At 45.9% G+C, this 25,012-nt stretch overlaps 1 protein-coding gene across 8 annotated transcripts in view; it reads left to right on the top strand.

The window, feature by feature from the left end:
• The window catches only part of ARAP1 (ArfGAP with RhoGAP domain, ankyrin repeat and PH domain 1), a 485,498-nt gene that overhangs the window by 221,574 nt on the left and 238,912 nt on the right, over nt 1-25,012 (top strand). For all 8 annotated transcript variants that reach the window (XM_068266571.1, XM_068266573.1, XM_068266569.1 and 5 more), the window contains 2 exons: nt 2,106-2,191; nt 10,120-10,302. In XM_068266571.1, coding sequence (XP_068122672.1) covers nt 2,106-2,191; nt 10,120-10,302 — 269 coding nt within the window. The remainder of the gene's footprint in view (nt 1-2,105; nt 2,192-10,119; nt 10,303-25,012) is intronic.

The following is a 25,012-nucleotide window of genomic DNA, read 5'->3' as shown; positions in this document are numbered from 1 at the left end:
AGAGATCAGCACACACTGCAGCTAGCTTACTATCAGTACAGGCACAGAGTAACACCTTATACTGTACATACTGGAGGCAGCAGAGATCAGCACACACTGCAGCTAGTTTACTATCAGTACAGGCACAGAGTAATAGCTTATACTGTACATACTGGAAGTAGCAGAGATTAGCACACACTGCAGCTAGTTTACTATCAGTACAAGAACAGAGTAACTGCTTATATTGGGCATACTGGAAGTAGCAGAGATCAGCACACACTGCAGCTAGTTTACTATCAGTACATGAACAGAGTAACTGCGTATATTGGGCATACTGGAGGCAGCAGAGATCAGCACAAGCTGCAGCTAGATTACTATCAGTACAGGCACAGAGTGACAGCTTATACAGTACATACTGGAAGTAGCAGAGATCAGCACACACTGCAGCTAGTTTACTATCAGTACAAGAACAGAGTAACTGCTTATATTGGGCATACTGGAAGTAGCAGAGATCAGCACACACTGCAGCTATATTACTATCAGTACAGGAACAGAGTGACAGCTTATACAGTACATACTGGAAGTAGCAGAGATCAGCACACACTGCAGCTAGTTTACTATCAGTACAGGAACAGAGTAACTGCTTATATTGGGCATACTGGAAGTAGCAGAGATCAGCACACACTGCAGCTAGATTACTATCCGTACAGGCACAGAGTGACAGCTTATACAGTACATACTGGAAGTAGCAGGGATCAGCACACACTGCATCTAGTTTACTATCAGTACAGGCACAGAGTAACAGCTTATACTCTACATACTGGAGGTAGCAGAGATCAGCACACACTGCAGCTAGTTTATTATCAGTACAGGCACAGAGTAACAGCTTATACTGTACATACTGGAGGTAGCAGAGATCAGCACACACTGTTGCTAGTTTACTATCAGTACAGGCACAGAGTAACAGCTTATACTGTACATACTGGAGGTAGCAGAGATCAGCACACACCGCAGCTAGTTTATTATCAGTACAGGCACAGAGTAACAGCTTATACTGTACATACTGGAGGTAGCAGAGATCAGCACACACTGTTGCTAGTTTACTATCAGTACAGGCACAGAGTAACAGCTTATACTGTACATACTGGAGGTAGCAGAGATCAGCACACACCGCAGCTAGTTTATTATCAGTACAGGCACAGAGTAACAGCTTATACTGTACATACTGGAGGCAGCAGAGATTATTATTTGTATTTATTATTTATATAGCACTGACGTCTTCCGCAGCAGTTTACAGATTAATTATAGTCTTTTCACTAACAATCCCTCAGAGGAGCTCACAATCTAATCCCTACCATAGTCCATTGTAGTCTAGGGCCAGTTTCCAGTTTGAATGAAAAGCCAATTAACTGATCTGTGTGTTTTGAATGTGGGAGGAAACCGGAGTGCCTGGATGAAACCCACTCAGACACGGGGAGTACATACAAACTGAATGCAGCTAGTGCCCTGGCTGGGATTTGGACCCGGACCCCGTGCTGCAAGGTGAGAGCGCTAACCACTATACCACTGCAGAACTGGATTAAGACCACACAGGGCCCCAAGCAGGGCAATAACTTTAGGGCCACCCTGTTTAAAGGATGTCCCCCCAGTATGGGTGACCGGATGTCCCTGCAGTATAGGTAGTCACCTTGCAGATGTTGCCCTGTTACCTACTCCGCCTCCGTGCAGCACACGCTGCAGCTAGTTTACGATCAATAAAGGGCCAAAGTAACAGACAAAACTGTCTTTGTTCCGGGGGGCTGAAAACCCCAGCTACGCCTGTGACATGTCAGCCTTCATATCTCTCTCACCTCTTCCCTTTAAGCGTCAGTGAAGTCAGAATCCTTCCACTCCCCCAACACAGAGCACATGCAAGGAAGCCCTTGGCTTAGGAAATCCCTACCTGGCTGCAGAACCCTGAGAAGTAAAGGAATAAAGAAGTGATTTGTGCAGCTATGGTAGATTATATCAGCAAGCTAGGGTATGCATGATTATACTGTACGGCCACTGGAGGCCATGTTGTTGCAGACAGCCATGTTGTTGTGGACCTTCTATCCATCCCTTATTTTATGCCTTGTGTATCTCAGGAGAGCATCGCAGCCTCGGGCCCAACATCAGCAAAGTGCGGAGTCTGAAGATGGACAACAAGATCTGGACGGAGGAGCTGATACAGGTAAATCCATGACACATGCTAGGTGAAGGTATGATGTGCAGTGCTGTGCATGAGGAATATGGCAGGTTGCCACGGTTTCTAAAGTCCATCCACCACAAGGATGGTTCCAGAACCTTTATTCTATTCCTAATCCTCTCACACAAGCTTAGAGAGACCCCAGCTCTGACGTTGAGGATTTGACTTCTTTTGTTTGGTGCTCAGACCCTTCAGGTGCTCCCCAAACCAATGAGGGCCCTGAATCTACCAGTATCTGTGCTCTCATTGGTTGGAGGACAGCTGAGTCAAGTCCCCCCCCTGGCTTGTGCTGCCCGAGGCCCCTGTAAAGTTTTATCAGCATAGTGACTCACCTGTCCCAGCGTGGTGGTCCATCCATGCTTCCTGTCTTCATCCTCACTGGCTGCCTCTTCTGTATGACCCATTGCATGTCATTACGTAATAACATACGTCCAGTCACTGAGCAGAGCCGCCCCTAGAAGGATGAAGATGAGGACATGGACTGGGGCAGCGCGGCAGAACAGGTGAGTTGCTATGCTGACAAAGACGTTGCAGGCACCCCAGGGACGAGATTTGGGAAGAATGGGCTGTCACCAGCCAGCTGGGGGGTGAATTTGCTGGGGAGGCAGGTTTATTTTGCCCCGGGCACCCATTGGTGCTATGACCGGCTCTGAGGTGAGTTGTATGTCTGCTGGCAGACATTGGCATGGAGCCTAGGGGTAGGTATGCTAGTTTAGGGTATGTCGTTAGTTAAGATTTCTGTGAATGTAGGGTCAGTGTTTGGTTAGTTTCACAGAGTAACCGAGCAGCTCAGGGTGACCCACACCACTAGGAATGTACAGGGGGCTAAGAGACTGAAAAGCCCTCCTACTAAAAAGCAATGCTTGGCCTGACTTGCCTTCTTAAAGGAATGATACAAGGTAAAAAAAAAAAGTTCCACTTACCTGGGGCTTCCTCCAGCCCGGGGCAGCCGTCCTGTGCCCCCGCCGCAGCACCTGCGTCTCCCGGCCCTCTTTGCTGGCGGACCCGACCTCGCCAGGTCGGGTTCCGGGTCGGTATCTTCTGCACTCCACGGCGCGGGTCACATGGTCCGGCTGCCCCGGGCTGGAGGAAGCCCCAGGTGAGTGGAACTTTTTTTTTTTTTACCTAGGATCATTCCTTTAAAACACAAGGAAACTTGCAATAATTCAGCTTTAAAGGGACACTTAAGTCAAAAAAAAAATTTGAGTTTTACTCACCTGGGGCTTCCAATAGCCCGCTGCAGCTGTCAGGTGCCCTCGCCGTTTCCCTCCGATCCTCCTGGCCCCGCCGGCAGCCACTTCCTGTTTCCGTGACAGGAGCTGACAGGCGGGGGACGCGAGTGATTCTTCGCGTTCCTGGCCACAATAGCGCCATCTATGCTACTATAGCATATATCATATACCATATAGCAGCATAGAGGGTGCTAAAGTGTCTGGGAACGCGAAGAATCACTCGCGTCCCCAGCCTGTCAGCTCCTGTCACCGAAACAGGAAGTGGCTGCCGGCGGGGCCAGGAGGATCGGAGGGAGATGGCGAGGGCACCGAACAGCTGCAGGGGGCTATTGGAAGCCCTAGGTGAGTAAAACTCATTTTTTTTTTTGTTTGATTTTATATATTTTGATATTTTATATATTTGATATTATATATATTTATATATTTTGATATTAATTTGCATAAATTAAGTAGCTGCGTTCCCTAAATAACAGAATGAATCTGATTTGAGGTCATGAGTGAAGGGTAGGCACAGGGGCAGGCATGGCGCCCATGGTTCTGTGGCATGCCTGCACCCCTCTAGATATGCCTCTGCCCAAACCACTAGGAATGTACAGCGGACTAAAAGAGACTGAAAAATCCCTCATACTATAAAGCAATGCTTGGGGTGATTTGCCTTCTTAAAACAGAAGGAAACTTGCGATAATTCAGCTTTAGTTTCTTCCTATTGGGACCTGTTAGCTTTTGAATACTTAACAAACCTGACTTCAAGATCTAGACAATAGCCCCTAGTTTAAAATAAGGAGTAAAGCTTTGGAGAAGTGGATGGTGCCCTCCACACTAAGGGTCCCCATACATTACTCGATTTTTGGCATCGATATCCAACCGATCCTATCTTAATGCTTAAATCTGGCAGATATTGATGACACAAAATGGCCACCGATTGTTTCAAACGATGGATGGAAAGATGGATCAAACATGCTGGAAAATGGCGATCACAAGGGCTCGATCAGATGCACGGTGGTTACGGCATTCAATTTCTCAATGACTGATGGATCCCTAGCCGGTCCCAGACCCCCCTTTCCTTCCCCAAGTGTATGTGTCTTTCGGGGTCCATGGCAAGTGCTCTCCTTTTGAATTGACAATAACATTTCTATAGCGCTTTTCTCCCATAGGACTCAAAGCGCTTAGGCTCTCTCAGATTCAGTAGTTGAAGTATTCAAACAACAAAAGTTATATTTCTGCAAATGCCAAACTGAACAGGTGGGTTTTCAGTCTGGGTTTAAACACGTCCAGGGATGGAGCTGTCCTGATCTGCTGATGTAAGGAGCTCCATAATGTAGGAGCAGCATGACAGAAAGCTCTGGGACCAAACGTTTCCAAGTGGATGGGTATGACTAGATTATTAGAACCTGTGGATCGGAGATTGCAGGGATTACTACGCAGCTGTAACATTTCTTTCATGTATCCAGGGCCCAGATTATGTAGTGACTTAAATGTCAGTAGGCCGATTTGCCAAATTACCACCGTGAGGGGGGGGGGAGGTGTGGTAATGGGGGGAATGTTAGCCCGACAGGCAGCTGCAACGATGCTAGGACAATTTCCTATAACGTTCATGCTAGAATCCATTTGAAATCTGTCTACAGTGTGTGTGAGCAGTCAATTTATCCCTCTCTGATCTGTTGGCAGACTGAGAGGTGTATGGACGTGTGCGCACACAATCTCGATTGCCCAATACCACTTCCATGTAGTGTAAAAACAGTTGTGTTTACAAAGCTTAACCCTCAGCCTCTGCTGGGAACTGAGGAGTCACCACTTTCGGTTGTCCCAATTCCTTGGAATGTTGTTTTTGGCCGCTGTTTCCTTTTAAATGAGCTGGAGGATCTCATAATGGAATGACTCACAGGGCAGACTAATACTGAGAGGGGGGCTTATAGAGCGGAGATCTGTGAAAAGCCGATATGCTGGAATCTTCAGATCCTTTCCCAGCACACCTTCCCTAATCCGGGAAAGTTCAGGATTCCGAGAAGAGGACGCTGAAGGGGTTAAATAAACGATGAAAGACGTCCCTACATTGGAATGTTCTTTGTGGTCGCACAGGCTCCGCCCCCGTCCCTCCAATCAGCTGATATTTGTGCTGGATCAGTGTGAGGGACAATGGCGGTGCCCAGTAGGGGGGCTGCAGAGGGGGGATGTCCATAAGTAATTCAGCAGGGTAATGAGACAGAGATCCAGTCTATGGCGGCCCCCCTCTGTGTCCCAGGTTCACCTGTCATAACACGAGAGGAGGGTTAGGGCCCCTTCTCGCTTGCAGTCGCATAACGCTAGCAATTAGCATCAGCATTTTGCGCTGGTGACTTTACTGCAATTAGCGCAGTAAAATCACTGTACACTCTCGCAAATGGGGGATTGCTGTAAAATCACAGTAAAATGCTGCATGTAGCGCATTTTACAATTGCCGGCGATCTGCAATTTGGTTTGTGAGATCACCGCCATATTGCGATGGCGCTTTAGTGGTAATCGCCCCATTGAGAACGTGCTTTTAAGCAGAACTTAAAACTCCTTCAAAAATAAACCGTTCCCAGCAGCTGTCCTGTCCTGCGCCGGTCCCGCACGATCCTCCGTTCTGCCCCGCCAGCTCGTTTTGTTACTGTCGGCTTTTAAGTCGATGGCAGCTGCGCGCCCCCGGCTACGCAAAGCTTACTTCGTGTTCCAGGCCGCAATAGCAACCTGCTCTAATGGCGCAGGACGGTATTGCGGGCTGGAACGCGAAGAAAGCTTTGCGTAGCCCGGGATGCGCAAGCGCAGTTGCAGTCGACTTGCAAGCTGACGGTAACAAAACGAGCTGGCGGCGGCAGAACGGAGGATCGTGCGGGACCGGCGCAGGACAGGACAGCTGCTGGGAACTTGGAGAAGCCTCCGGTAAGTGAAACTGCTTGCTTTTTAACCTCTTTAGTGTTCAATTTCCCCAGGATTTCTGTGTAAAAAGTGATAACATTTATTTTTAAAACTTTTTTTTTTCCCTGTAACTTGCCAAAATGTTTCAAGCAAGGGTCTAGTATACAGTGCAGGAGAGTATTGATGTGTATGCATGTTTATACTGTTCACAGCATGTTTTTATGGACGGATATAGGTCAATACCGCTAGGGAGTTAAAGGAGTTTAAAGTTCCGCCTTAAAGTGAACCAGAGATGAAGCACACTCATGTATTTTACCATATATATCAGTGGGAACATTACAGAAAACACCTACCCTGCTCTCTGTTTCATTCTTCACCACTAAGCCTGCTTGTTATCAGCCCGGATAAAATCCCCGACTGAGCATTCAGTCTGGCTTTGTTCAGGAATCTTTATAGCAGAGTCTGTTTTCTGTGATGTCTTTTCAAGCCCAAACCTGCCCCCTGCTGGCTCTGCTCAGAAATCATTATAGCTGAATCATTATAGCAAAGCCAGACTGAATGCTCAGTCGGGGATTTTATCTGGGCTGATAAGACAAATGCAGCCGGCGTCATCCAATGCTCTTATACAATTTATTAGAGACTGTCATAAGGTACAATGGTTCAAAGCGACGTTACGGAGTGATGGTATGTACTCCTTTTTCAAGCCATGACAGTCATACCATACTATCACTCTGAAACGTCGCTTTGTACCATTGTACCTTATGACAGTCTCTAATAAACTGTAAAAGAGCATTGGATGGCGCCGGCTGCATTTGTCTTTCTGGGCTCATACTCAGGTGGTGACTGAGTTTTGCCGTGGCACATCCGCTAACAATTTTTAAGGGGTTGTGCATTTCTTTACGTTTTGCTGATCTGGGCTGATACAAGCAGGCTGAGCAGTGAAGGATGAAACAGAGAGCAGGGTAGGTGGTTTCTCTAATGTTCCCATTGATATATATGGTAAAATACATGAGGGTGCTTCGTCTCTGGTTTACTTTAAGGATAGACCTGCTGTCCCCAATACACTGCTGGAGGGCAGGAGAGGAGAAGATGCAGCAGCTGAGATGAACAAGCAAATAAAGAAATAACTGACCCCAAATCTGACCTGTATTAAGAATTCAGCAATGTGCAAATTCTACCACACTTAAAGGACAACTGTAATAAGAGGTATACGGAGGCTGCCATATTTATTTCCTTTTAAACAATACCAGTTGCCTGGCAGCCCTGCTGATCTGTTTGGCTGCAGATGTGTCTGAATCACACCAGAAACAAGCATGCAGCTAATCTTGTCAGATGTGACAACAATGTCAGAAAAACAGTCTGCTGCATGCTTGTTCAGGGGCTATGGCTAAATGTATTAGAGGCAGAGGACCAGCAGGAGAACCAGGCAACTGGTATTGTTTAAGGCTGGGTGCACACATATCAGAAACACTAGCGTTGCGTAAAACGCTGCGCTTTTTCCGCTAATGGAAGTCTATGGGCCGCAGGAAAAAATGCATATGCGTTTTCTATGCATTTAACAGTATGCGTTTTACGAAACGCTGGTTCAGCTGCATATTATGCAGGATGGCTGCCAAAACGCACATAATGAAAGTCAATGGGAACGCAGTGGTATGAATTTTTCATGCGTTTTCCCTGCGGTTTTCTATGCGTTTTTGCTTAGAATTGTTTAGTGATGCATTTTACCTTCCTGTTGTCTTCCTAGCGATTTGCATAAAACACAAACGAACACGCAAAACAGTTTGAGCGCCGATATCACAGCATGGCCAAGGTTTGACTTAGCAAAACTTGGAAATCAAGGTCTCCATTCCCACATCTGTTTTGTATCACACTTGTAAAGACTTTTTTTTGAAAAGGGAACCCAAGGTGAGCGACCTGTAGAGGCTGACCTATTTATTTCCTTTTAAACAATGCAGATTGCCTGGCTGCCCTGCTGATCCTCTGCCTCTAATACTTGTAGCCATAGCCCCTGAACAAGCATGCAGCAGATCAGATGTGTCTGACTGACGTCTGACTGGATTATCTGCATGCTTGTTTCTGGTGTGATTCAGACACTACTGACCAGAAAGATGAGCAGGGCAGCCAGGCAACTGGTATTGTGTAAAAGGATAGAAACATGGCAGCCTCCATATGTCTCTCACTTCGAGTTACTTTTAAGCTTGTCATGCACATCCAATTTTTTTTGGCCAATTAATGGACAATGTTACCACGTCCATGTAGTTTGAGGGTCAGCAGATTTAGACTACTATGAACGGATTGTGTAAGTAATGTTCTCATGCTACAGGAAGTGGCAAAAAAAGCCCTACAGCCTGGTACACACCTTCAATTTTGATTGGCCAATCGCTGACCAATCTTGCCACCTCCATGAAGTACGGGTGCTTACCTGCACAATCCCTTCATAGTATCTGTTAGTCCTCATTCAAAGTGCGACTGGTGGCGCTGTAGTGTGACAGCCCCGCCTCTTGGCTTTCAGACATTCCCACCTCTTTCCAGAACCTGTACGAGCCAAAACCAATACCGGATACAACCCCCTTTGTACTTGGCAAGGTGGTAAGTACTTGTACTTAGGGGTGGTAACATTTGCCAGTAATTGGCCAATCAAAATTGGTTGTGCGTACCAGGCTTTAACCCTCCTGGCGGTTAATTTTTTTTGCCAAAATGGCAAAAATCCTTTTTTTTTTTAATTTTTTTTTTTGTGTTTCATGTAAAGCTACCAGAGTGGTAGCTACATGAAACACCACTAGAGGGCGCATGTGTCCCTCTAGTGCGATCGTCGCCGGCATCAATAGCAAACAGGGGAACGCGTATATAACGCGCTCCCCTGTTTGGCTTCTCCTGTCGCCATGGTGACGATCGGAATGACGTCATGGACGTCAGCCGACGTCCTGACGTCAGACACCTCCGATCCAGCCCATAGCGCTGCCCGGAACTCATTGGTCCGGGCAGCGCAGGGCTCTGGCGGGGGGGGGCCCCTCTTGCGCCGCTGCGTACGGGCGATCGCCGCAGAGCCGCAGAGCTTACCGCCAGGAAGGTTTGAGGCAAGTCATCCTACAAGGCAGCACGGTGGCGTAGTGGTTAGCTCTCTCGCCTTGCAGCGCTGGGTCCCTGGTTCGAATCCCAGCCAGGGCACTATCTGCAAAGAGTTTGTATGTTCTCTCCGTGTCTACGTGGGTTTCCTCCGGGCACTCCGGTTTCCTCTCATATTCTAAAAACATATGGATAAGTTAATTGGCTCCCCCTAAAATTGGCCCTAGACTACAGTACTTACACTACATAATATAGACATATGGCAATGGTAGGGATTAGATTGTGAGCTCCTTTGAGGGACAGTTAGTGACAAGACAAAATATATATATACTGTACAGCGCTGCGTAATATGTCGGCGCTATATAAATACTAAATAATAATAATAATACAAGGATTGGGGACTCGATCCCTCGGGTGACAGTGTGGGGCACTATTCTATGGTCGATGTTGGATTTTACGAACATATTTGAAGCGAGACAGCACTCTAATCCACCCATTTATGGGAACAATCGATAATTACCTTCTGATTATTTACGTTCCCACAAATCTGCTCGAATGACCGTATCTGTTGAAGATACTGTTATTATTATCACGCTGCTCACCATGCTGCCGTTGCGTGTGAATGAGGTGTTGGTAGGAGAGGTGTTACCGGGAGGGGTAATTATCTCGTTATCATCCCATCTGCTCTCCGGGATTACTTTGCATTGCTCTCTAATGGGCTCCTGTAATCCCCCCCAGCTATTCCTGAAGATCGGCAACGAGGTCAGCAACAAATTCTGGGCAGCCAACGTCCCCCCGAGCGAAGCCATCAATGCCTGGAGCGGGGTGCAGGAGAGGAAAACCTTCATCACCGCCAAGTACCGTGAGGGCAAATACCGCCGCTACCACCAGCTGTTCGGAAATCAGGCAGAACTCAACAAGGTAAGAACTCTTCACTGCTGTAAAGTGTCTCCATAAGTATCACAATGGTGAGATCTCCCTGCAGTGGTTTGTGTCTCCTCCCTTCCCAAAATGGTGAGATCTCCCTGCAGTGGTTTTGTCTCCTCCCCTCCCACAATGGTCAGATCTCCCTGCAGTGGTTTGTGTCTCCTCCCCTCCCACAATGGTAAGATCTCCCGGCTGTGGTTTGTGTCTCCTCCCTTCCCACAATGGTGAGATCTCCCTCCAGCTGTTGGTGTCTCTGCCTCTCCCACAATGGTGAGATCTCCCTGCAGTGGTTTGTGTCTCCTCCCCTCCTGCAATGGTGAAATCTCCCTGCAGTGGTTTGTGTCTCTGCCCTTCCCACAATGATGACTTTTCCCTATAGTGGTTTGTGTCTCCTCCCCTCCCACAATGGTGAGATCTCCCTGCAGTAGTTTGTGTCTCCTCCCCTCACACAATGGTGAGCTATCCCTGCAGTAACTTGTGTCTCCTCCCCTCCCACATTGGTCAGAGTTGCCTGTAGTAGTTTGTGTCTCCTCCCCTCCCACAATGGTGAGATCTCCCTGCAGTAGCTTGTGTCTCCTCCCCTCCCACAATGGTGAGATCTCCCTGCAGTAGCTTGTGTCTCCTCCCCTCACACAATAGTGAGGTTTCCCTGCAGTAGTGTCTCCTCCCCTCCCACAATAGTAAGATCCCCTGCAGTAGTTTGTGTCTCCTCCCCTCCCACAATGGTGAGATCTCCCTGCAGAAATGTATCTGTATGGAACCTGTACTTCTAGTTAGGAGTATAGAGGGAATATATATTACGAGCATCTTTACTATTTCTGTTTATGCACTGGCCTTGAAGGTGTTACGGATATGTACTGTACATTGTACTGTTCTTTCTTATTCCACCTGCCATGCTGTCTGTGTATGTGTGCATTGTGCCACCCATGTTTCCTGGTGTGCAGAGCTGGGAACCTAGAAGCACAAAGATCTTACCACCAGAGACTAAGGCTACATTCCCACTGTGCTCAGCATGCGTATTGCGGGACGCGATGCCGACACGACTTGCAAGATGCATCAGGAGCAGGGGTAGAGGGATTCGGCTGTGAGACCCCCTCAAACGAATGCTCATGCTCCCCATTGACTTCAATAGATTGCCAAATCTTATCCACACTCGTGTGCGGATAATTGGACGGCAATTGCAGCAGTGAACACCTAACCTAATCTCTGGGAGACAAAATTAATGGATTTTAGCTCTGCAGATTGGAGTGTGCCGTCTCTTTAAATGTGAAATGCTTGTAGGGTTTGTAGATACCGTCTTGTGTTGGTAGTTGTGTTTTGGCGTAGTTAGCGGGCCGCTGAATGAAGACTTTGCATCTTGTTTTGGTAGTTATGTTTTGGCGTAGTGGGCGTGCCTCTGATATCAGGGCTCAGGTTATGGAATGAAGGCTTTGCGTCTTGTGTTGGTAGTTGTGTTTTGGCGTAGTCGGCAGGCCTCTGATATCAGAGCTCAGGCTATGGAATGTAGGCTTTGCGTCTTGTGTTGGTAGTTGTGTTTTGGCGTAGTTGGCTGGCCTCTGCATCTGGGCTCAGGCTTTGGAATGTAGGCTTTGCGTCTTGTGTTGGTAGTTGTGTTTTGGCATGGTAGGCGGGCCTCTGCATCTGGGCTCAGGTTATGGAATGAAGGCTTTGCGTCTTGTGTTGGTAGTTGTGTTTTGGCGTAGTGGGTGGGCCTCTGATATCAGGGCTCAGGTTATGGAATGAAGACTTTGCGTCTTGTTTTGGTAGCTGTGTTTTGGCGTAGTCAGCGGGCCTCTGATATCAGGGCTCAGGTTATGGAATGAAGACTTTGCGTCTTGTTTTGGTAGCTGTGTTTTGGCGTAGTCAGCGGGCCTCTGATATCAGGGCTCAGGTTATGGAATGTAGGCTTTGCGTCTTGTTTTGGTAGCTGTTTTTTGGCGTAGTCAGCGGGCCTCTGATATCAGGGCTCAGGTTATGGAATGAAGACTTTGCGTCTTGTGTTGGTAGTTGTGTTTTGGCGTAGTTGGCAGGCCTCTGCATCAGGGCTCAGGTTATGGAATGTAGGCTTTGCGTCTTGTTTTGGTAGTTGTGTTTTGGCGTAGTGGGCGGGCTGCTTATATCAGGGCTCTGGTTATGGAATGAAGCCTTTGCGTCTTGTTTTGGTAGTTGTGTTTTGGCGTAGTTGGCAGGCCTCTGCATCTGGGCTCAGGTTATGGAATGAAGACTTTGCGTCTTGTGTTGGTAGTTGTGTTTTGGTTTAGTAGGCGGGCCTCTGATATCAGGGCTCAGGTTATGGAATGTAGGCTTTGCGTCTTGTGTTGGTAGTTGTGTTTTGGCGTAGTGGGCGGGCCTCTGATATCAGGGCTCAGGTTATGGAATGAAGACTTTGCATCTTGTTTTGGTAGTTATGTTTTGGCGTAGTGGGCGTGCCTCTGATATCAGGGCTCAGGTTATGGAATGAAGACTTTGCGTCTTGTGTTGGTAGTTGTGTTTTGGCGTAGTTGGCGGGCCTCTGCATCAGGGCTCAGGTTATGGAATGAAGACTTTGCGTCTTGTATTGGTAGCTGTGTTTTGGCGTAGTGGGCAGGCCTTTAATATCAGGGCTCAGGTTATGGAATGAAGGCTTTGCAGTGTGATGTTGACACAATGCACAGATATGTTATGAATGTGGATTTTCCACCGTTGCAGATATTTGTCGATGTGTATCGAGCCACTCATGTGAAGTGCTCGCTCTGCCCTCTCGCCCAGAGGTCACATTCAGGCATTCGGGACGTCCCCGTCCCCTGGGCTGTATATTCTCAATCTGCTGACAGCCCCGCTATTTCACTGTATGATCAGCAGAGTCAGCTGCTGCGGCCATTGTGTCCATGTGTCTGGCTTACTGTACGGTGCTTTGTGTCCCACGCCGACCGAGCCAGAAAATGTACTTAAAGGACACCCGAGGCGAAAATAAACTAGTGAAATAAACGATTGTATCTATCTTCCTTCTCCTAAAAAATGACTTTATAAGATATTCCACAGTTTTATTTTATGTTTAAATCTTCTTTTTTAAAGTTTTAACTGTTTTATTGTTTTTGCTCAATGACACATTCATTGAAGTATGCCACAGAGCTAAAACCTACGAACTATTGACCCTTTTTATCTTTCCTGCTCTCAGAAGCCATTTTCTGCTAGGAAAGTGTTTTATAGTTGGAATTTCGTATCAGTGAGGGTCAGACTGTAGTCACTTCCTGTCTGAGTCAGGACTGAGTCAGCCACTTACATACCTGATATTTAACTCTTTCAGGCAGAAAAAGAAAAAAAAGGAACAAAGCATAGTTATTTGTGTGCTTGGCACTGTACATACACATGTCTATCTCATCAGGTCACATGTCACCATATTTCCAAGTTCATGCAGAATTATGTAATTTTTATGCAAATATATACAGCTTGAAAATGGACCAATCCATTTTAACCTAGGTGGGACTTGATTGGTCCATTATCAAGCTGCATATATTTACATGAATTACATAATCCTGCATAAACTCAGAAATATTTGCATCTCCTTATCGTAAGATAACAGAGCCGCCAGCAAGATAAAAGGTAATAAAAGTTTTAACATTTGCTGGGAGGCAGTGATGGACTTACCTCCGGAAAGCAGACTCAAAATACTGTCTGAATTAAACAAATACATTTATTATTGGTACCCCCAAAAGATGCAACGCGTTTCGCAGGCACAGCCCGCTTCATCAGGCAATAAGACAGGAGACAAACAATAGCTCGTCAGTAGCATGAATAGCGCCTCTGTCACACACACGCTGGGTTTCAGGCCTTTGCATATACACTGTTCCGGGCCTCGTGTCTGCTCCACCGCGCACCTGTGGCCAGTAACAATCTGCGCAGTTACAGTCTGAATGAACTCTGCATGTGCAGAACGCTCCTGACACCAGAAGTGCAATCGGCATGCACAGTAATTAGGAACTCCGCCAATTCACAGACCTGATGGGGCTGACAGCGATACAACCGAGGAGACCGGGGGAACAACAAGGTATCTAACGTGTTAAAGAGGGCTGGAGGAAACCCCAGGAAAGTAAAAATCCTTTCCTCCTGTTCGTCTCAGGTATAGTTTAAAGAGAAACGCCGACCAAAAATTGAACTTTATCCCAATTAGTAGCTGATACCCCCTTTAACATGAGAAATCTATTCCTTTTCACAAACAGACCATCAGGGGGCGCTGTATGGCTGATATTGTGGTAAAACCCCTCCCACAAGTAACCCCTCGCGCAAGAAAAGTTTGAACTTTTGGCAGTTTCCTGTCTGTGAACCTTGCTGCATTGTGGGAAATAGCGGTTTACAGCTGTTTCCAACTGCCAAAAACCATGCAGCAGCTACATCACCTGCCAACAGTAAAATGTTCACTGGAGTTCCTCTTTAAAGAGGAGCTCCAGTGAAAATAATGTAATAAAAAAAGTGCTTCATTGTTACCATAATTATGTATAAATGATTTAGTCAGTGTTTGCTCATTGTAAAAGCTTTCCTCTCCCAGATTCACATTCTGACATGTATTACATGGTGACATTGTTACTGTGGGCAGGTTATGTACCGTCTTTCCCCGAAAATAAGACGGTGTCTTATATTAATTTTTGCACCAAAAGGTGCGCTAGGGCTTATTTTCAGGGGATGTCTTATATTTCTATGAACACACATGTTCCTGTGCTGTGTGTCCTCCTGACGTCACCTACTGTGACACCTTTTCCTCTGCTGGATCCACCTCTTCTGCGCCACTTTTTTCCCCTTCAGGCAGGAAACACACTTGACTGTGCGCGTTTTCTGCACAGAAAAACTGAGAACTGATGTTAATCAATGGGTTAGTTCAAACTTAATATGTTGTTTGCGCGCAGAAAAAAAACTGACATTCTGCATGATGACTCTGCACATTTTGTCAGTTTTCTTTATCACTTATATCAGCTGCTGTGAAAAAACGTGCTCGTTTTCCTGCATGGAAACACACTTGGTGTGCAGAAAAAGTATGCAGAAAAACGCACGCAGAGGACTAAAAGACAAGTGTGTTCCCTGCCTTAGTGTCCCCTCTGTACCTGTGTCCTCCTCTATCCCCTGTCTTCCTGTGTCCCTTGTCTACTTGTTCGCAAGACTATGGGCTCCAACAATAACAACAGTTTCCATATTTATCCCCCTTACTGCCGCTAGGGCTTAATTTCAGAGTAGGGCTTATATTTCGAGTATGCTCAAAATTCCTACTAGGGCTTACTTTCAGGTTATGTCTTAATTTCAGGGAAAGAGGGTAGCTGCCTTGCAGACAGTTGTAAACAGCCATTTCCTGTCTGTGAACATTGTTACATTGTGGCAGTTTGCCCAGAGTACCGTAAGGTACCAGAGCCTCTTGTGGGAGGGGTTTCAGCACAAAATCAGTCATACAGCGCCACCTGATGGTCTGTTTGTGAAAATCATTATATTTCTCATGTAAAAGGGGGTATCAGCTACTGATTGGGATAAAGTTAAATTCTTGGTCGGAGTTTCTCTTTAAGATTCACTTAAAGCACACCTGAAGAGGCATATGTTGCCTGACATATTTATTTATTTTTAAACAACACCAGTTGCCTGGCAGTCCTGGTGATCTATCTGGTCAGTAGTGTCTGAATCACACACCTGAAACCAGCATGTGCCTAATCCAGTCACTCTTCAGTCAGATACACCTAAACTGCTGCATGCTTGTTCAGGGTCTGCAGCTGAGAGTATTAGAAGCAGAAGATCAGCAGGACAGCCAGGCAATCTGCATTGTTCATAAAGAAAATTGAGTACTGGGCACGGATAGACCTTTTTAACGTAAGCTCCGCCGACTGTCATGTAACTTTTGATGATGTGACACCTGCATAGAAAGTGTGTATTTTTTTCACCAAGTGGTTTGAAGTGTCAGCTTTGCGTACTTGTTGAACGCTGCTTTACTTGTTTTTAAAGGGAGCCTGAACTAAGTAAAATTATTTAAAATAAACACACGAGGTATGGTATCTGCAAAGATATTACATACTTACCTCGCCGTCAGTTCCTCTCCAAAGCTCACTATTTTCTTCTAAAGGCTCATACACACATCAGACTATAGTCGTTGGAAAATGAAAGATCACAGACCAATCTTACTACCCTTCATGTAGTATGAGAGCCATATCTACACAGTCTACTCTATGGAGCTGAACTCCACATCAGATAGAAAATCTTTGCAAGATGCTGCACACACAGATGCTGTACAGACACAAAAGATCAGTATCTGCAAAAGATCTGTTCCTGCCAAAGATCTGTTCCTGCAAATTGCATTCATAGTCTATGAGATCTGCAGATAATCATACACACCTTGTTTAACTGACATTCATCTGCAGATCAGATCCACCAGGATGGATCTTCAGATCGGCAGATAATTGTCTGATCTGCAGATGAATGTCAGTTAAACAAGGTGTGTATGATGATCTGCAGATCTTAGGCCTAGTGCACACCGAGCGGTTTTTGGAGCGATCCGCCGGCCGCATCCGCCTGGAAAAACGCTTGGCTAATGTATTGCAATGGGATGGTGCACACCGGCGGTTTGAGGTTTTTGCCAAGCCGCAAACGCGCCTCCTGCTGCGCGTTTGCGGTTTTCGGAAGCGTTTCGTCCTCAATGTAAAGTATAGGAAAAACGCAAACCGCTCTGAAAAACGCTACTTCAGAGCGGTTTGCCAGGCATTTTTGTTACAGAAGCTGTTCAGTAACAGCTTTTACTGTAACAATATGTGTAACCTGCTACACAAAAACGCACCCAAAACCGCTAGGTATGTTTAGAAAACCTCTCTAAACATACCTAGAATCGCTCTGAAATCAGCTCCCAAAACCGCTAGCAGATTGCGGATCTGCTAGCGGTTTTGGTGTGCACTGGGCCTTAGACTAGTTTTCCTGACTAGTTGCTGGTGACCCAGGCACCCGTGTGACTTGGCCCTACATTTGTAATAGGCTCTCAGGGCAGTTGCTGGCCAGGTTCTCATCCTGTGACTGGCTGGAAGGCTGAATATGGATAAGTTTCGATGTCGGGGAGGCGGGGCCACTGCGGTACAGCGCTGGAGTATCTGGCCAGAGGACAAGGGAAATAAATGTGGAATTTTTCTCCATTTGGCCTGAGCTGCAGGATTTAGTTTTAAGCAATGAAAACAGCTAACAGTACACCCGGGAGTGTCGCAATCCTGCAGCTGAAGGATCGGAAATCTCACCGTCTTCTGCGCCGGCGTACAAAAGTGTCAGAAACAGACCAAATCTTCAACCGATTCTTCTCAAAAATGAACATGAAGTTCCAGGATACCAGAGCTGAACTCCGTTGGTAAAATGGGGGGAGCAGGCATGTCTGGGGAGCTGTCCTCATGCCCACCGCTCCCCCAATCTCCTCCGTCCCCCTTCTTTACTATTTATATGCCCCTCCGCCAGCCTCTTCCAGGTTGGCCAGGTTGGGCATTAGTGTGCAGACACAGCTGAGAGCGCATGTGCATGATGTCGCCACTACATCATGCGCAGAGCACTACCAGCCGCGTGATGTTTTGCAACTCGAAACGGTTAATCTCCACTTTTCATATTCTCTGTGATACAAATAGTGATAGTGCTGGGCAGAGAGCAGCTACTGCTGCCGACTGAGAAGAAAAGAAGTGGAGGATATTTTTATTTCCTGTAATGGGAGTGAAAAGGGGTGTTTTGAGGCTCTTACATATAGTTGTCTTCAGCCTTTTTAAAGCACCTATAACCTGAAGAAGTGGTATGAACTCGCGAAATGCATCATTTGGTGCTTCAGCACCTACAGACTCTAATTTCTCTTTACTAGGAGGTAAGTGCCCTCAGATCACACTCCTATTATATCACCTTGGGCACTACCAAAACAGTTTCCCAGCCCCTCATTTCATTAGGTATACTTTTATAAGCTTCAGATAGGTTTACTCATGTCACAGAGGTGCCTGGCTCTTCTACTGACCACCACATATGCTATTGCTCCGTTGTTATTGCCTGATGAAGCGGAATCAAACCTGCGAAACGCATTGCATTGTCCCCCGGAGTATGTAAATAAACTTGTATTTGACAAATACATTGGCATTTTTTGTGTCTGCTTGGAGGGGGTAAGTCCACCACTGCCTCCTTATGTTTTAAACTTTTTAGATTATTTTATCCTTTTGGCGCCTCTGTATCCATACTATGCTGTTCTAGGACTAGGACTATGTCCACTATGTATGGATGGACTTCACACAACATGTGCTCCAGAGCCGGGACAAGGTCCTCCAGCACCCAAGGCTGAGACACCAAAGTGCGCCCCTCCAACCCTGCCACCCCAGCCATCACACACTGATTGCTATTAGACTAAGAGGCGCCACAGGGCCCACAACCTCCCCAACACCTTAATATCTAGTTATCTGGCTTGCAGTCACTGCCATGTATCTCCTTTTCTTATTTCTTTCTGCCTCAAACACAATTAGGAATGACAGCTGAATGAATTCTGCGCCCCCTCCAAACACTGCGCCCTGAGGCTGGAGCCTCTCCAGCCTATGCCTCGGCCCGGCCCTGATGTGCTCTAATAATGCTGAATAATTTGTGGCCTTCTCTTTGTGTTGTGTCCGTATTGGAGGTAACTCTTAGGCCCCTTTTACACTGGCGCAATGCAGTATTTTTTCCCCGCACCCCACCGTCGGGAAATGAAAGTCTATGGATGACTTGCATACTGCCACAGTACGACGCGATGCAACGGAAGTGACTTTTTCGCCGCATCCCCGAAGCTAGGACAAAACTATACGCTTCCGTGCACTTCACCATACCTGAAGCAGGAAGTGACGGCAGGCGAGTGCCACTTCCGGCTTGGTTGCCCGACAGGGAACACCGTGTACTACCGCGGTGTTCCCTGAAGGCCTGTCTTTGCCGGTGCGTTGGGCGCGATACACCGCATCGCTAACGGCGCTTTGTACTCTGAAACCGGCCTATGGCTTTACAGTCCATTTTAAATGGTTGTTAATTATTCTATAACATTAGGCAACTCATCATTTTCTTTTGTTTTTATTATTGTTGTTATTATTAATGCGAGGACCATAGACACTTGAGGAAGAGGAAGTGAGGGAACGTTGAGCTGTGTTATTGTAGTATTGCAGTCACTCTTCATGTTGATTAACTTTTTTGCATTTCTTTCTTTTTTTTTTCGATGCTTGTGTGTTTAGTCTGACAGGCCTGTTTTTTTACCTTCCCGGATTTCTCAATGAACCACGGCTTCAACTTTACCTGCCTGTTTTTCTTCATTCCAGGGATTATTTCAAGTGATGCTTCATGAAACAAAAGATGGTCCTTCTGTTCAGGTTATTCCCCTTTCCTGATCTTCTTCATACTTAACCCTTCCCACTCCCGGCTGGTACAAACACAAACCTTTTTTCTCTTTTTGCTACAGTACCCCAGTCATGACCGTATCCATTTCCCCTAACCCCATCTTTCCTCATTTCCAACTACTCTACTGCAGCCCTATCCATCCCCTTTTCTTACAGCACAATCCTCTTCATTGCTGCCCTTTCTACTCTGGTCCTAACAATGCTGAATCCTGCAGCCCGAGTTTTTTGTTGGGTTTTTTTTATTGCCAAATACCTGACTCCATTCCTTTCCACTTCCAACTCCTACAACCCAATATTCTTCATAACCGGACCTTACATTCCAGGTCCTACAACTTGATTATTTTAATCGCTGGATACTGTACCCAAGTTCTTTCAAGGGCTAATCCCTGTAACCTAATCGTCATCATTGCTGGTTAGGCTGCTTCAGCCCATTCCACTCAAACTCCTTGATCATCTCCATTGCTGACTGCCCTGCTCTAGTCCTTTCCAGTGCCGAATCCTGCAACCCAATCCTCCTCATTCCTGGTTACTTTACTCCAGCTGCTTCCACTTCTCTCTGTCACAGCCTGATCTTCTTGATTCCTGGTTGATCTGCCCCAATCCTTTGTAGACCTACTTCAACAACCTAATCACCTTTCCTGGTTGCTCAACTTCAGAACTTCGCACTCACAACTTTCTACACCAGTCCTCTCCGCCCAACTTCTACTACAACAACCCAATATCCTTCAGTCCCATCTCTGCTGATTGCACCCATCCTCATTCCAGCTTCATCACTGGATCCCCTCCTTCTGACTCCTTTCTTTTCTGACCATCTTCAACCACTATACCTAACTACTGTATACCTAGATCTTCCCCAGCACAGGGCCTCAGGCAGTGGGTCTGAGTCATGGGTGGTTAACCTACTGGTACAACTCTCCATTCAGTAACACTTATATCTGTGTATAGTCTGTTACTTACAGTAGTTATTTCTTATCCTTCATTTTGAGACAACTTGTCTGCTCAGACTGCTTAAAGAGGCTCGTTGTTCTTACCTAACCAGCAAGTATTTTTGTTTTTCGTCAAAATTCTAAATCAAATCAAAAATAGCTTCATTGTCTTTACCAAGATACATACATGCATTGTCAAAGCAAGGAGAAATGGGGGACATGAAAGTGGGTAAGTCCTGTGGGTGGGAGGTATAGAGTTACAATGTTATCTTTGGCAAGATAAGGCAGAGGAATTATTTAGCTAGATGAAAATTCCCCAAACTTCACAAAGACAACCTAAATCAGTGATCCTGATCATAGAGTAGGCATCATTCTAAGCCCAGTCTTCATCCTTTGGTAGGTTGGTACAATTAGTGGGCCCCACACACACTACATTGTTTCTGTACTACAGGAGAAACTTTTCTGGAGAGCTTATCTATCTTCCCTACGCTAGTCATTCCCACATCTGCTGCCACCTCATCTTCTAGAGCTCACACCTGCTGCCTCCTGTGCCCTTCACTCTCCCAGAGATCCTGGCTGCAAAGTTCTCTGCTCTTCACTCACCTCAAGCTCCTACCTGCTCTCTTCTGTGGTCTTCAGTCTCCTGGTCATTCTTCCAAAGGTCCCAATGGCCATGTTCTCTGCTCTTCACTCTCCTCAAGCTCCTACCTGCTCTCTTCTGTGATCTTCAGTCTTCTGGTCATTCTTCCAGAGGTCCCAATGGCCATGTTCTCTGCTCTTCTCTCTCCTCAAGCCCCTCCCGGTTCTCTTCTGTGATCTTCAGTCTCCTGGACATTCTTCCAAAGGTCCCAATGGCCATGTTCTCTGCTCTTCACTCTCCTCAAGCTCCTACCTGCTCTCTTCTGTGATCTTCAGTCTTCTGGTCATTCTTCCAAAGGTCCCAATGGCCATGTTCTCTGCTCTTCACTCTCCTCAAGCTCCTACCTGCTCTTTTTTTCTGATCATTAGTCTTCTGGTCGTTCTTCCAAAGGTCATGTTCTCTTCTCTTCGAGCTCCTACCTGCTCTCTTCTGTGATCTTTGGTCTTCTGGTCATTCTTCTAAAGGTCCCAACTGCCATGTTCCCTGCTCTTCTCTCTACTCAACCTTCTACCTGCTCTCTTCTGTGATCTTCCAGTTAATGGTCCTGCTCTTTAAAATCTTCAGAAGAGAATAAACTGTGTGTGCTCACCTCTGTTCTTTATTCTGCCCTCCACTCTTCTGAATATCTCTTTTCTGCTGTCCTCCTTTTGTCTGCTTTGCTCTTTATTTTTTTTTAAAGATCCCCATTGCTGTCTTCTTTGTTCTCCACTCTGCTCAATAGCCTACCTTTCCTCTTCTATGTTCTTCAGTCTACTGTTCTTTCTTATGCTGGATACACAAGTTGCGTTTTGCCGCGCGATTCGCAGGATTGATTCCATCGATTCGATTATTTCCAACATGTTCGATCGTCTTTCAATGGATACAGCCGTCAATTTTGCATACTTAATATGCAAAATCGACGGCTGTATTCATCGAAACACGATCGAACATGTTGGAAATAATCGAATCGATGGAATCGATCCCGTGAATTGCGCGGCAAAACGCAACGTGTGTATCCAGCATTACAAAGATCTAAACTGCTATTTACTCTACTCCTCAGTCTGCTTAGCTCCTTGCTGAGTTTCTGCCAGCAGTTTTCTACACTGATTATTCTACTATCCGCTCAAAAAGAAAAAAAAAGACCCTGAAATCTCATGGATTTATGTCACAAAAGAGAAAGAAAGCCAATTAAAAATCAAGAGTAGTAGCTCCTATAGAATTTTAGACTTGGTTTGTAGTCTGGAAAGATCAGGTTTTGAATTAATAACATCCGTATATATTAATTGGTTATGGAGTCTACCTTTGTTTTCTTTATAGATTTTGTTGGTATGTTAGTTTGTAACTGTGTGTGTGTGTGTGTGTGTATAGTGTGTGTGTGTGTGTGTGTGTATAGTGTGTGTGTGTGTGTAGCGTGTGTGTGTGTGTGTGTGTGTGTAGCGTGTGTGTGTGTGTGTGTGTGTGTGTGTGTCTGTGTGTGTGTGTGTGTGTGTGTGTGTGTATAGTGTGTGTGTGTGTGTGTGTGTAGCGTGCGTGTGTGTGTGTGTGTGTATAGTGTGTGTGTGTGTGTATAGTGTGTGTGTGTGTGTGTAGCGTGTGTGTGTGTGTGTGTGTAGCGTGTGTGTGTGTGTGTCTGTGTGTGTGTGTGTGTGTGTGTGTGTATAGTGTGTGTGTGTGTGTGTGTGTGTGTGTGTGTGTGTGTGTGTGTGTGTGTGTGTGTGTGTGTAGCGTGTGTGTGTGTGTGTGTGTGTGTGTGTCTGTGTGTGTGTGTGTGTGTGTGTGTGTGTATAGTGTGTGTGTGTGTGTGTAGCGTGTGTGTGTGTGTGTGTGTGTAGCGTGTGTGTGTGTGTAGCGTGTGTGTGTGTGTAGCGTGTGTGTGTGTGTCTGTGTCTGTGTGTCTGTGTCTGTGTGGAAACAAGTGTTTGATAACTTTGTTTTTGCAAAGTTTAAATCAATTCTATAAATGTTAAACATACTATTATATTTGTGTAAGATCAAAAATCATATTGTTTCTGTTATTGATCACTCATGACACGAAAAGTGAACTTTGTATACTCCTTCTGTCATCCTTTAGAATCAACTTCTCGCATTTACGTATACAACAAGATTTCTCACGAGACTCACCCCTCCTCTGGAATCCCCTTCCAAAACACATTCATCACTCTCCAACCTTTGAAATCTTTAAGCGCTCGCTCAAACACATTTTTTTCCCAACAAGCATACGTTCTAACTTGGGCCATTCCCCCTTTGACCTCTGGCCAAGTTGTACTCCTTACTAGATAACCGAAATAACCTAAAAACACACTGTTTATGGGCATGAATATTGCATACTACCCCACCTCTTGTTTCCTCCCATTCGCTTTAGGCGTTTTGCACACTGCAAGTGATTCCGATTCAGATTCCGCTTTTTAATCAGTTTTTACTTTCGATTCAGATTCCGATTTGCAGTGTGCAGGGAGCAAACTGCAAATCGGAATCTGAATCGGATGTAAAAACTGATTAAAAAGCGGAATCGGAATCGCTTGCAGTGTGCAAGAGGCCTTAGATTGTACGCTCGCAAGGGCAGGGCTCTTGCCTCCTTTTGTGTGTTGGAATTTGCTATACATATTTTTTTCACCATGTTACATTTGTCACTGTAATTACTGTCTACCAATTCTGTATTACGTACCAGTGTTTTTGTGTATAGCATTGTCTGTATTGTTTTGTCTGTATTACTATGTATACCATGTTTGTTTGTTTCTTGTTTCGCCACAGAATATGTTGGTGCTTTTTAAATCGAGAATGATAATACTGTAACATTTTAATAAAACATTGAAATAGAAAGACACCAAAATATCAGTTTTAACGTTCGTTGTGATCACCCCGTGGTGTCGGACACACCCTGCCATACATGTACAATCTGAGTGGCTGTAGTGCAGTGTGGTCGGATAATACGCCCCTCGGTCTACAGAGCGCCGATCTCAGCGTGAACGTTCGGACGCCAGTGTTTATGTCTGCATTCTTCTCCGTTATCCGTCTTCCACTAAACTTTTTGTTTCTTGTCTTCAAACGGCGTAGCCATGTGGGACCTCTCAGACACAGAGTGGTGGGAGAATTTGCTGGCATTGGAGGAAGGAGAGCTGGTCTGTTTAGTAAAGGGTTAACTCCATCCCGCAGGCAGCGGTTACCGCGTAGTGCGCAATTCTTAGACCACCTACGCCCTCCAGTCATAGAGTAAACAAGGTTCTCTTGTGATTGTGTGATTGGGATCCGTTCAGAGTGTTGTCTGCTCTGTGCAATCAGCCTACAGACAAAAACCCCTTTCCCCGCCGTATATATATACAGCAGAGTCTCCTGTATCTGCCAAAGGTGGGGATTGCCTGATGCCGAATTTGTGTTTTTGCCGGCTGCTTGAGAAGCCAAGTCACTGGCGCTAACCACTTGACCACTGAGGGTTTTTTTTTCCCCTTTAGGACCAGAGCAATTTTCACCTTTCAGCGCTCCTCCCATTCTTTCACCAATAACGTTATCACTGCTTATCACAACCAAATGATCAATATCTTGTTTTTTTCGCCTGTATTATTATGTACCCTATATTTGTTCCTTACTTTGTACCGCGCCACGGAATATGTTGGTGCTTCATAAATTAATAATAATGATATATACCATATGTGTGTGTGTCCGTACCAGGGACGCATGGCGGCCAAATACTAGTTACAGGGATATATTATTGCTGTGTTCTCTCTGAAGAAACCCCAAAGATGTCAGCACAATATAACAGCTTGATAATAATGTTGCATTAAGGGCTCGTTCACACCGGAGGC

This window comes from Hyperolius riggenbachi, chromosome 2 (genome assembly GCF_040937935.1).
Source record: "Hyperolius riggenbachi isolate aHypRig1 chromosome 2, aHypRig1.pri, whole genome shotgun sequence".
NCBI lineage: Eukaryota > Metazoa > Chordata > Amphibia > Anura > Hyperoliidae > Hyperolius > Hyperolius riggenbachi.
The sequence above is the reverse complement of the archived record's forward strand: the minus strand, read 5'-3'. Positions and strand labels throughout refer to the sequence as shown.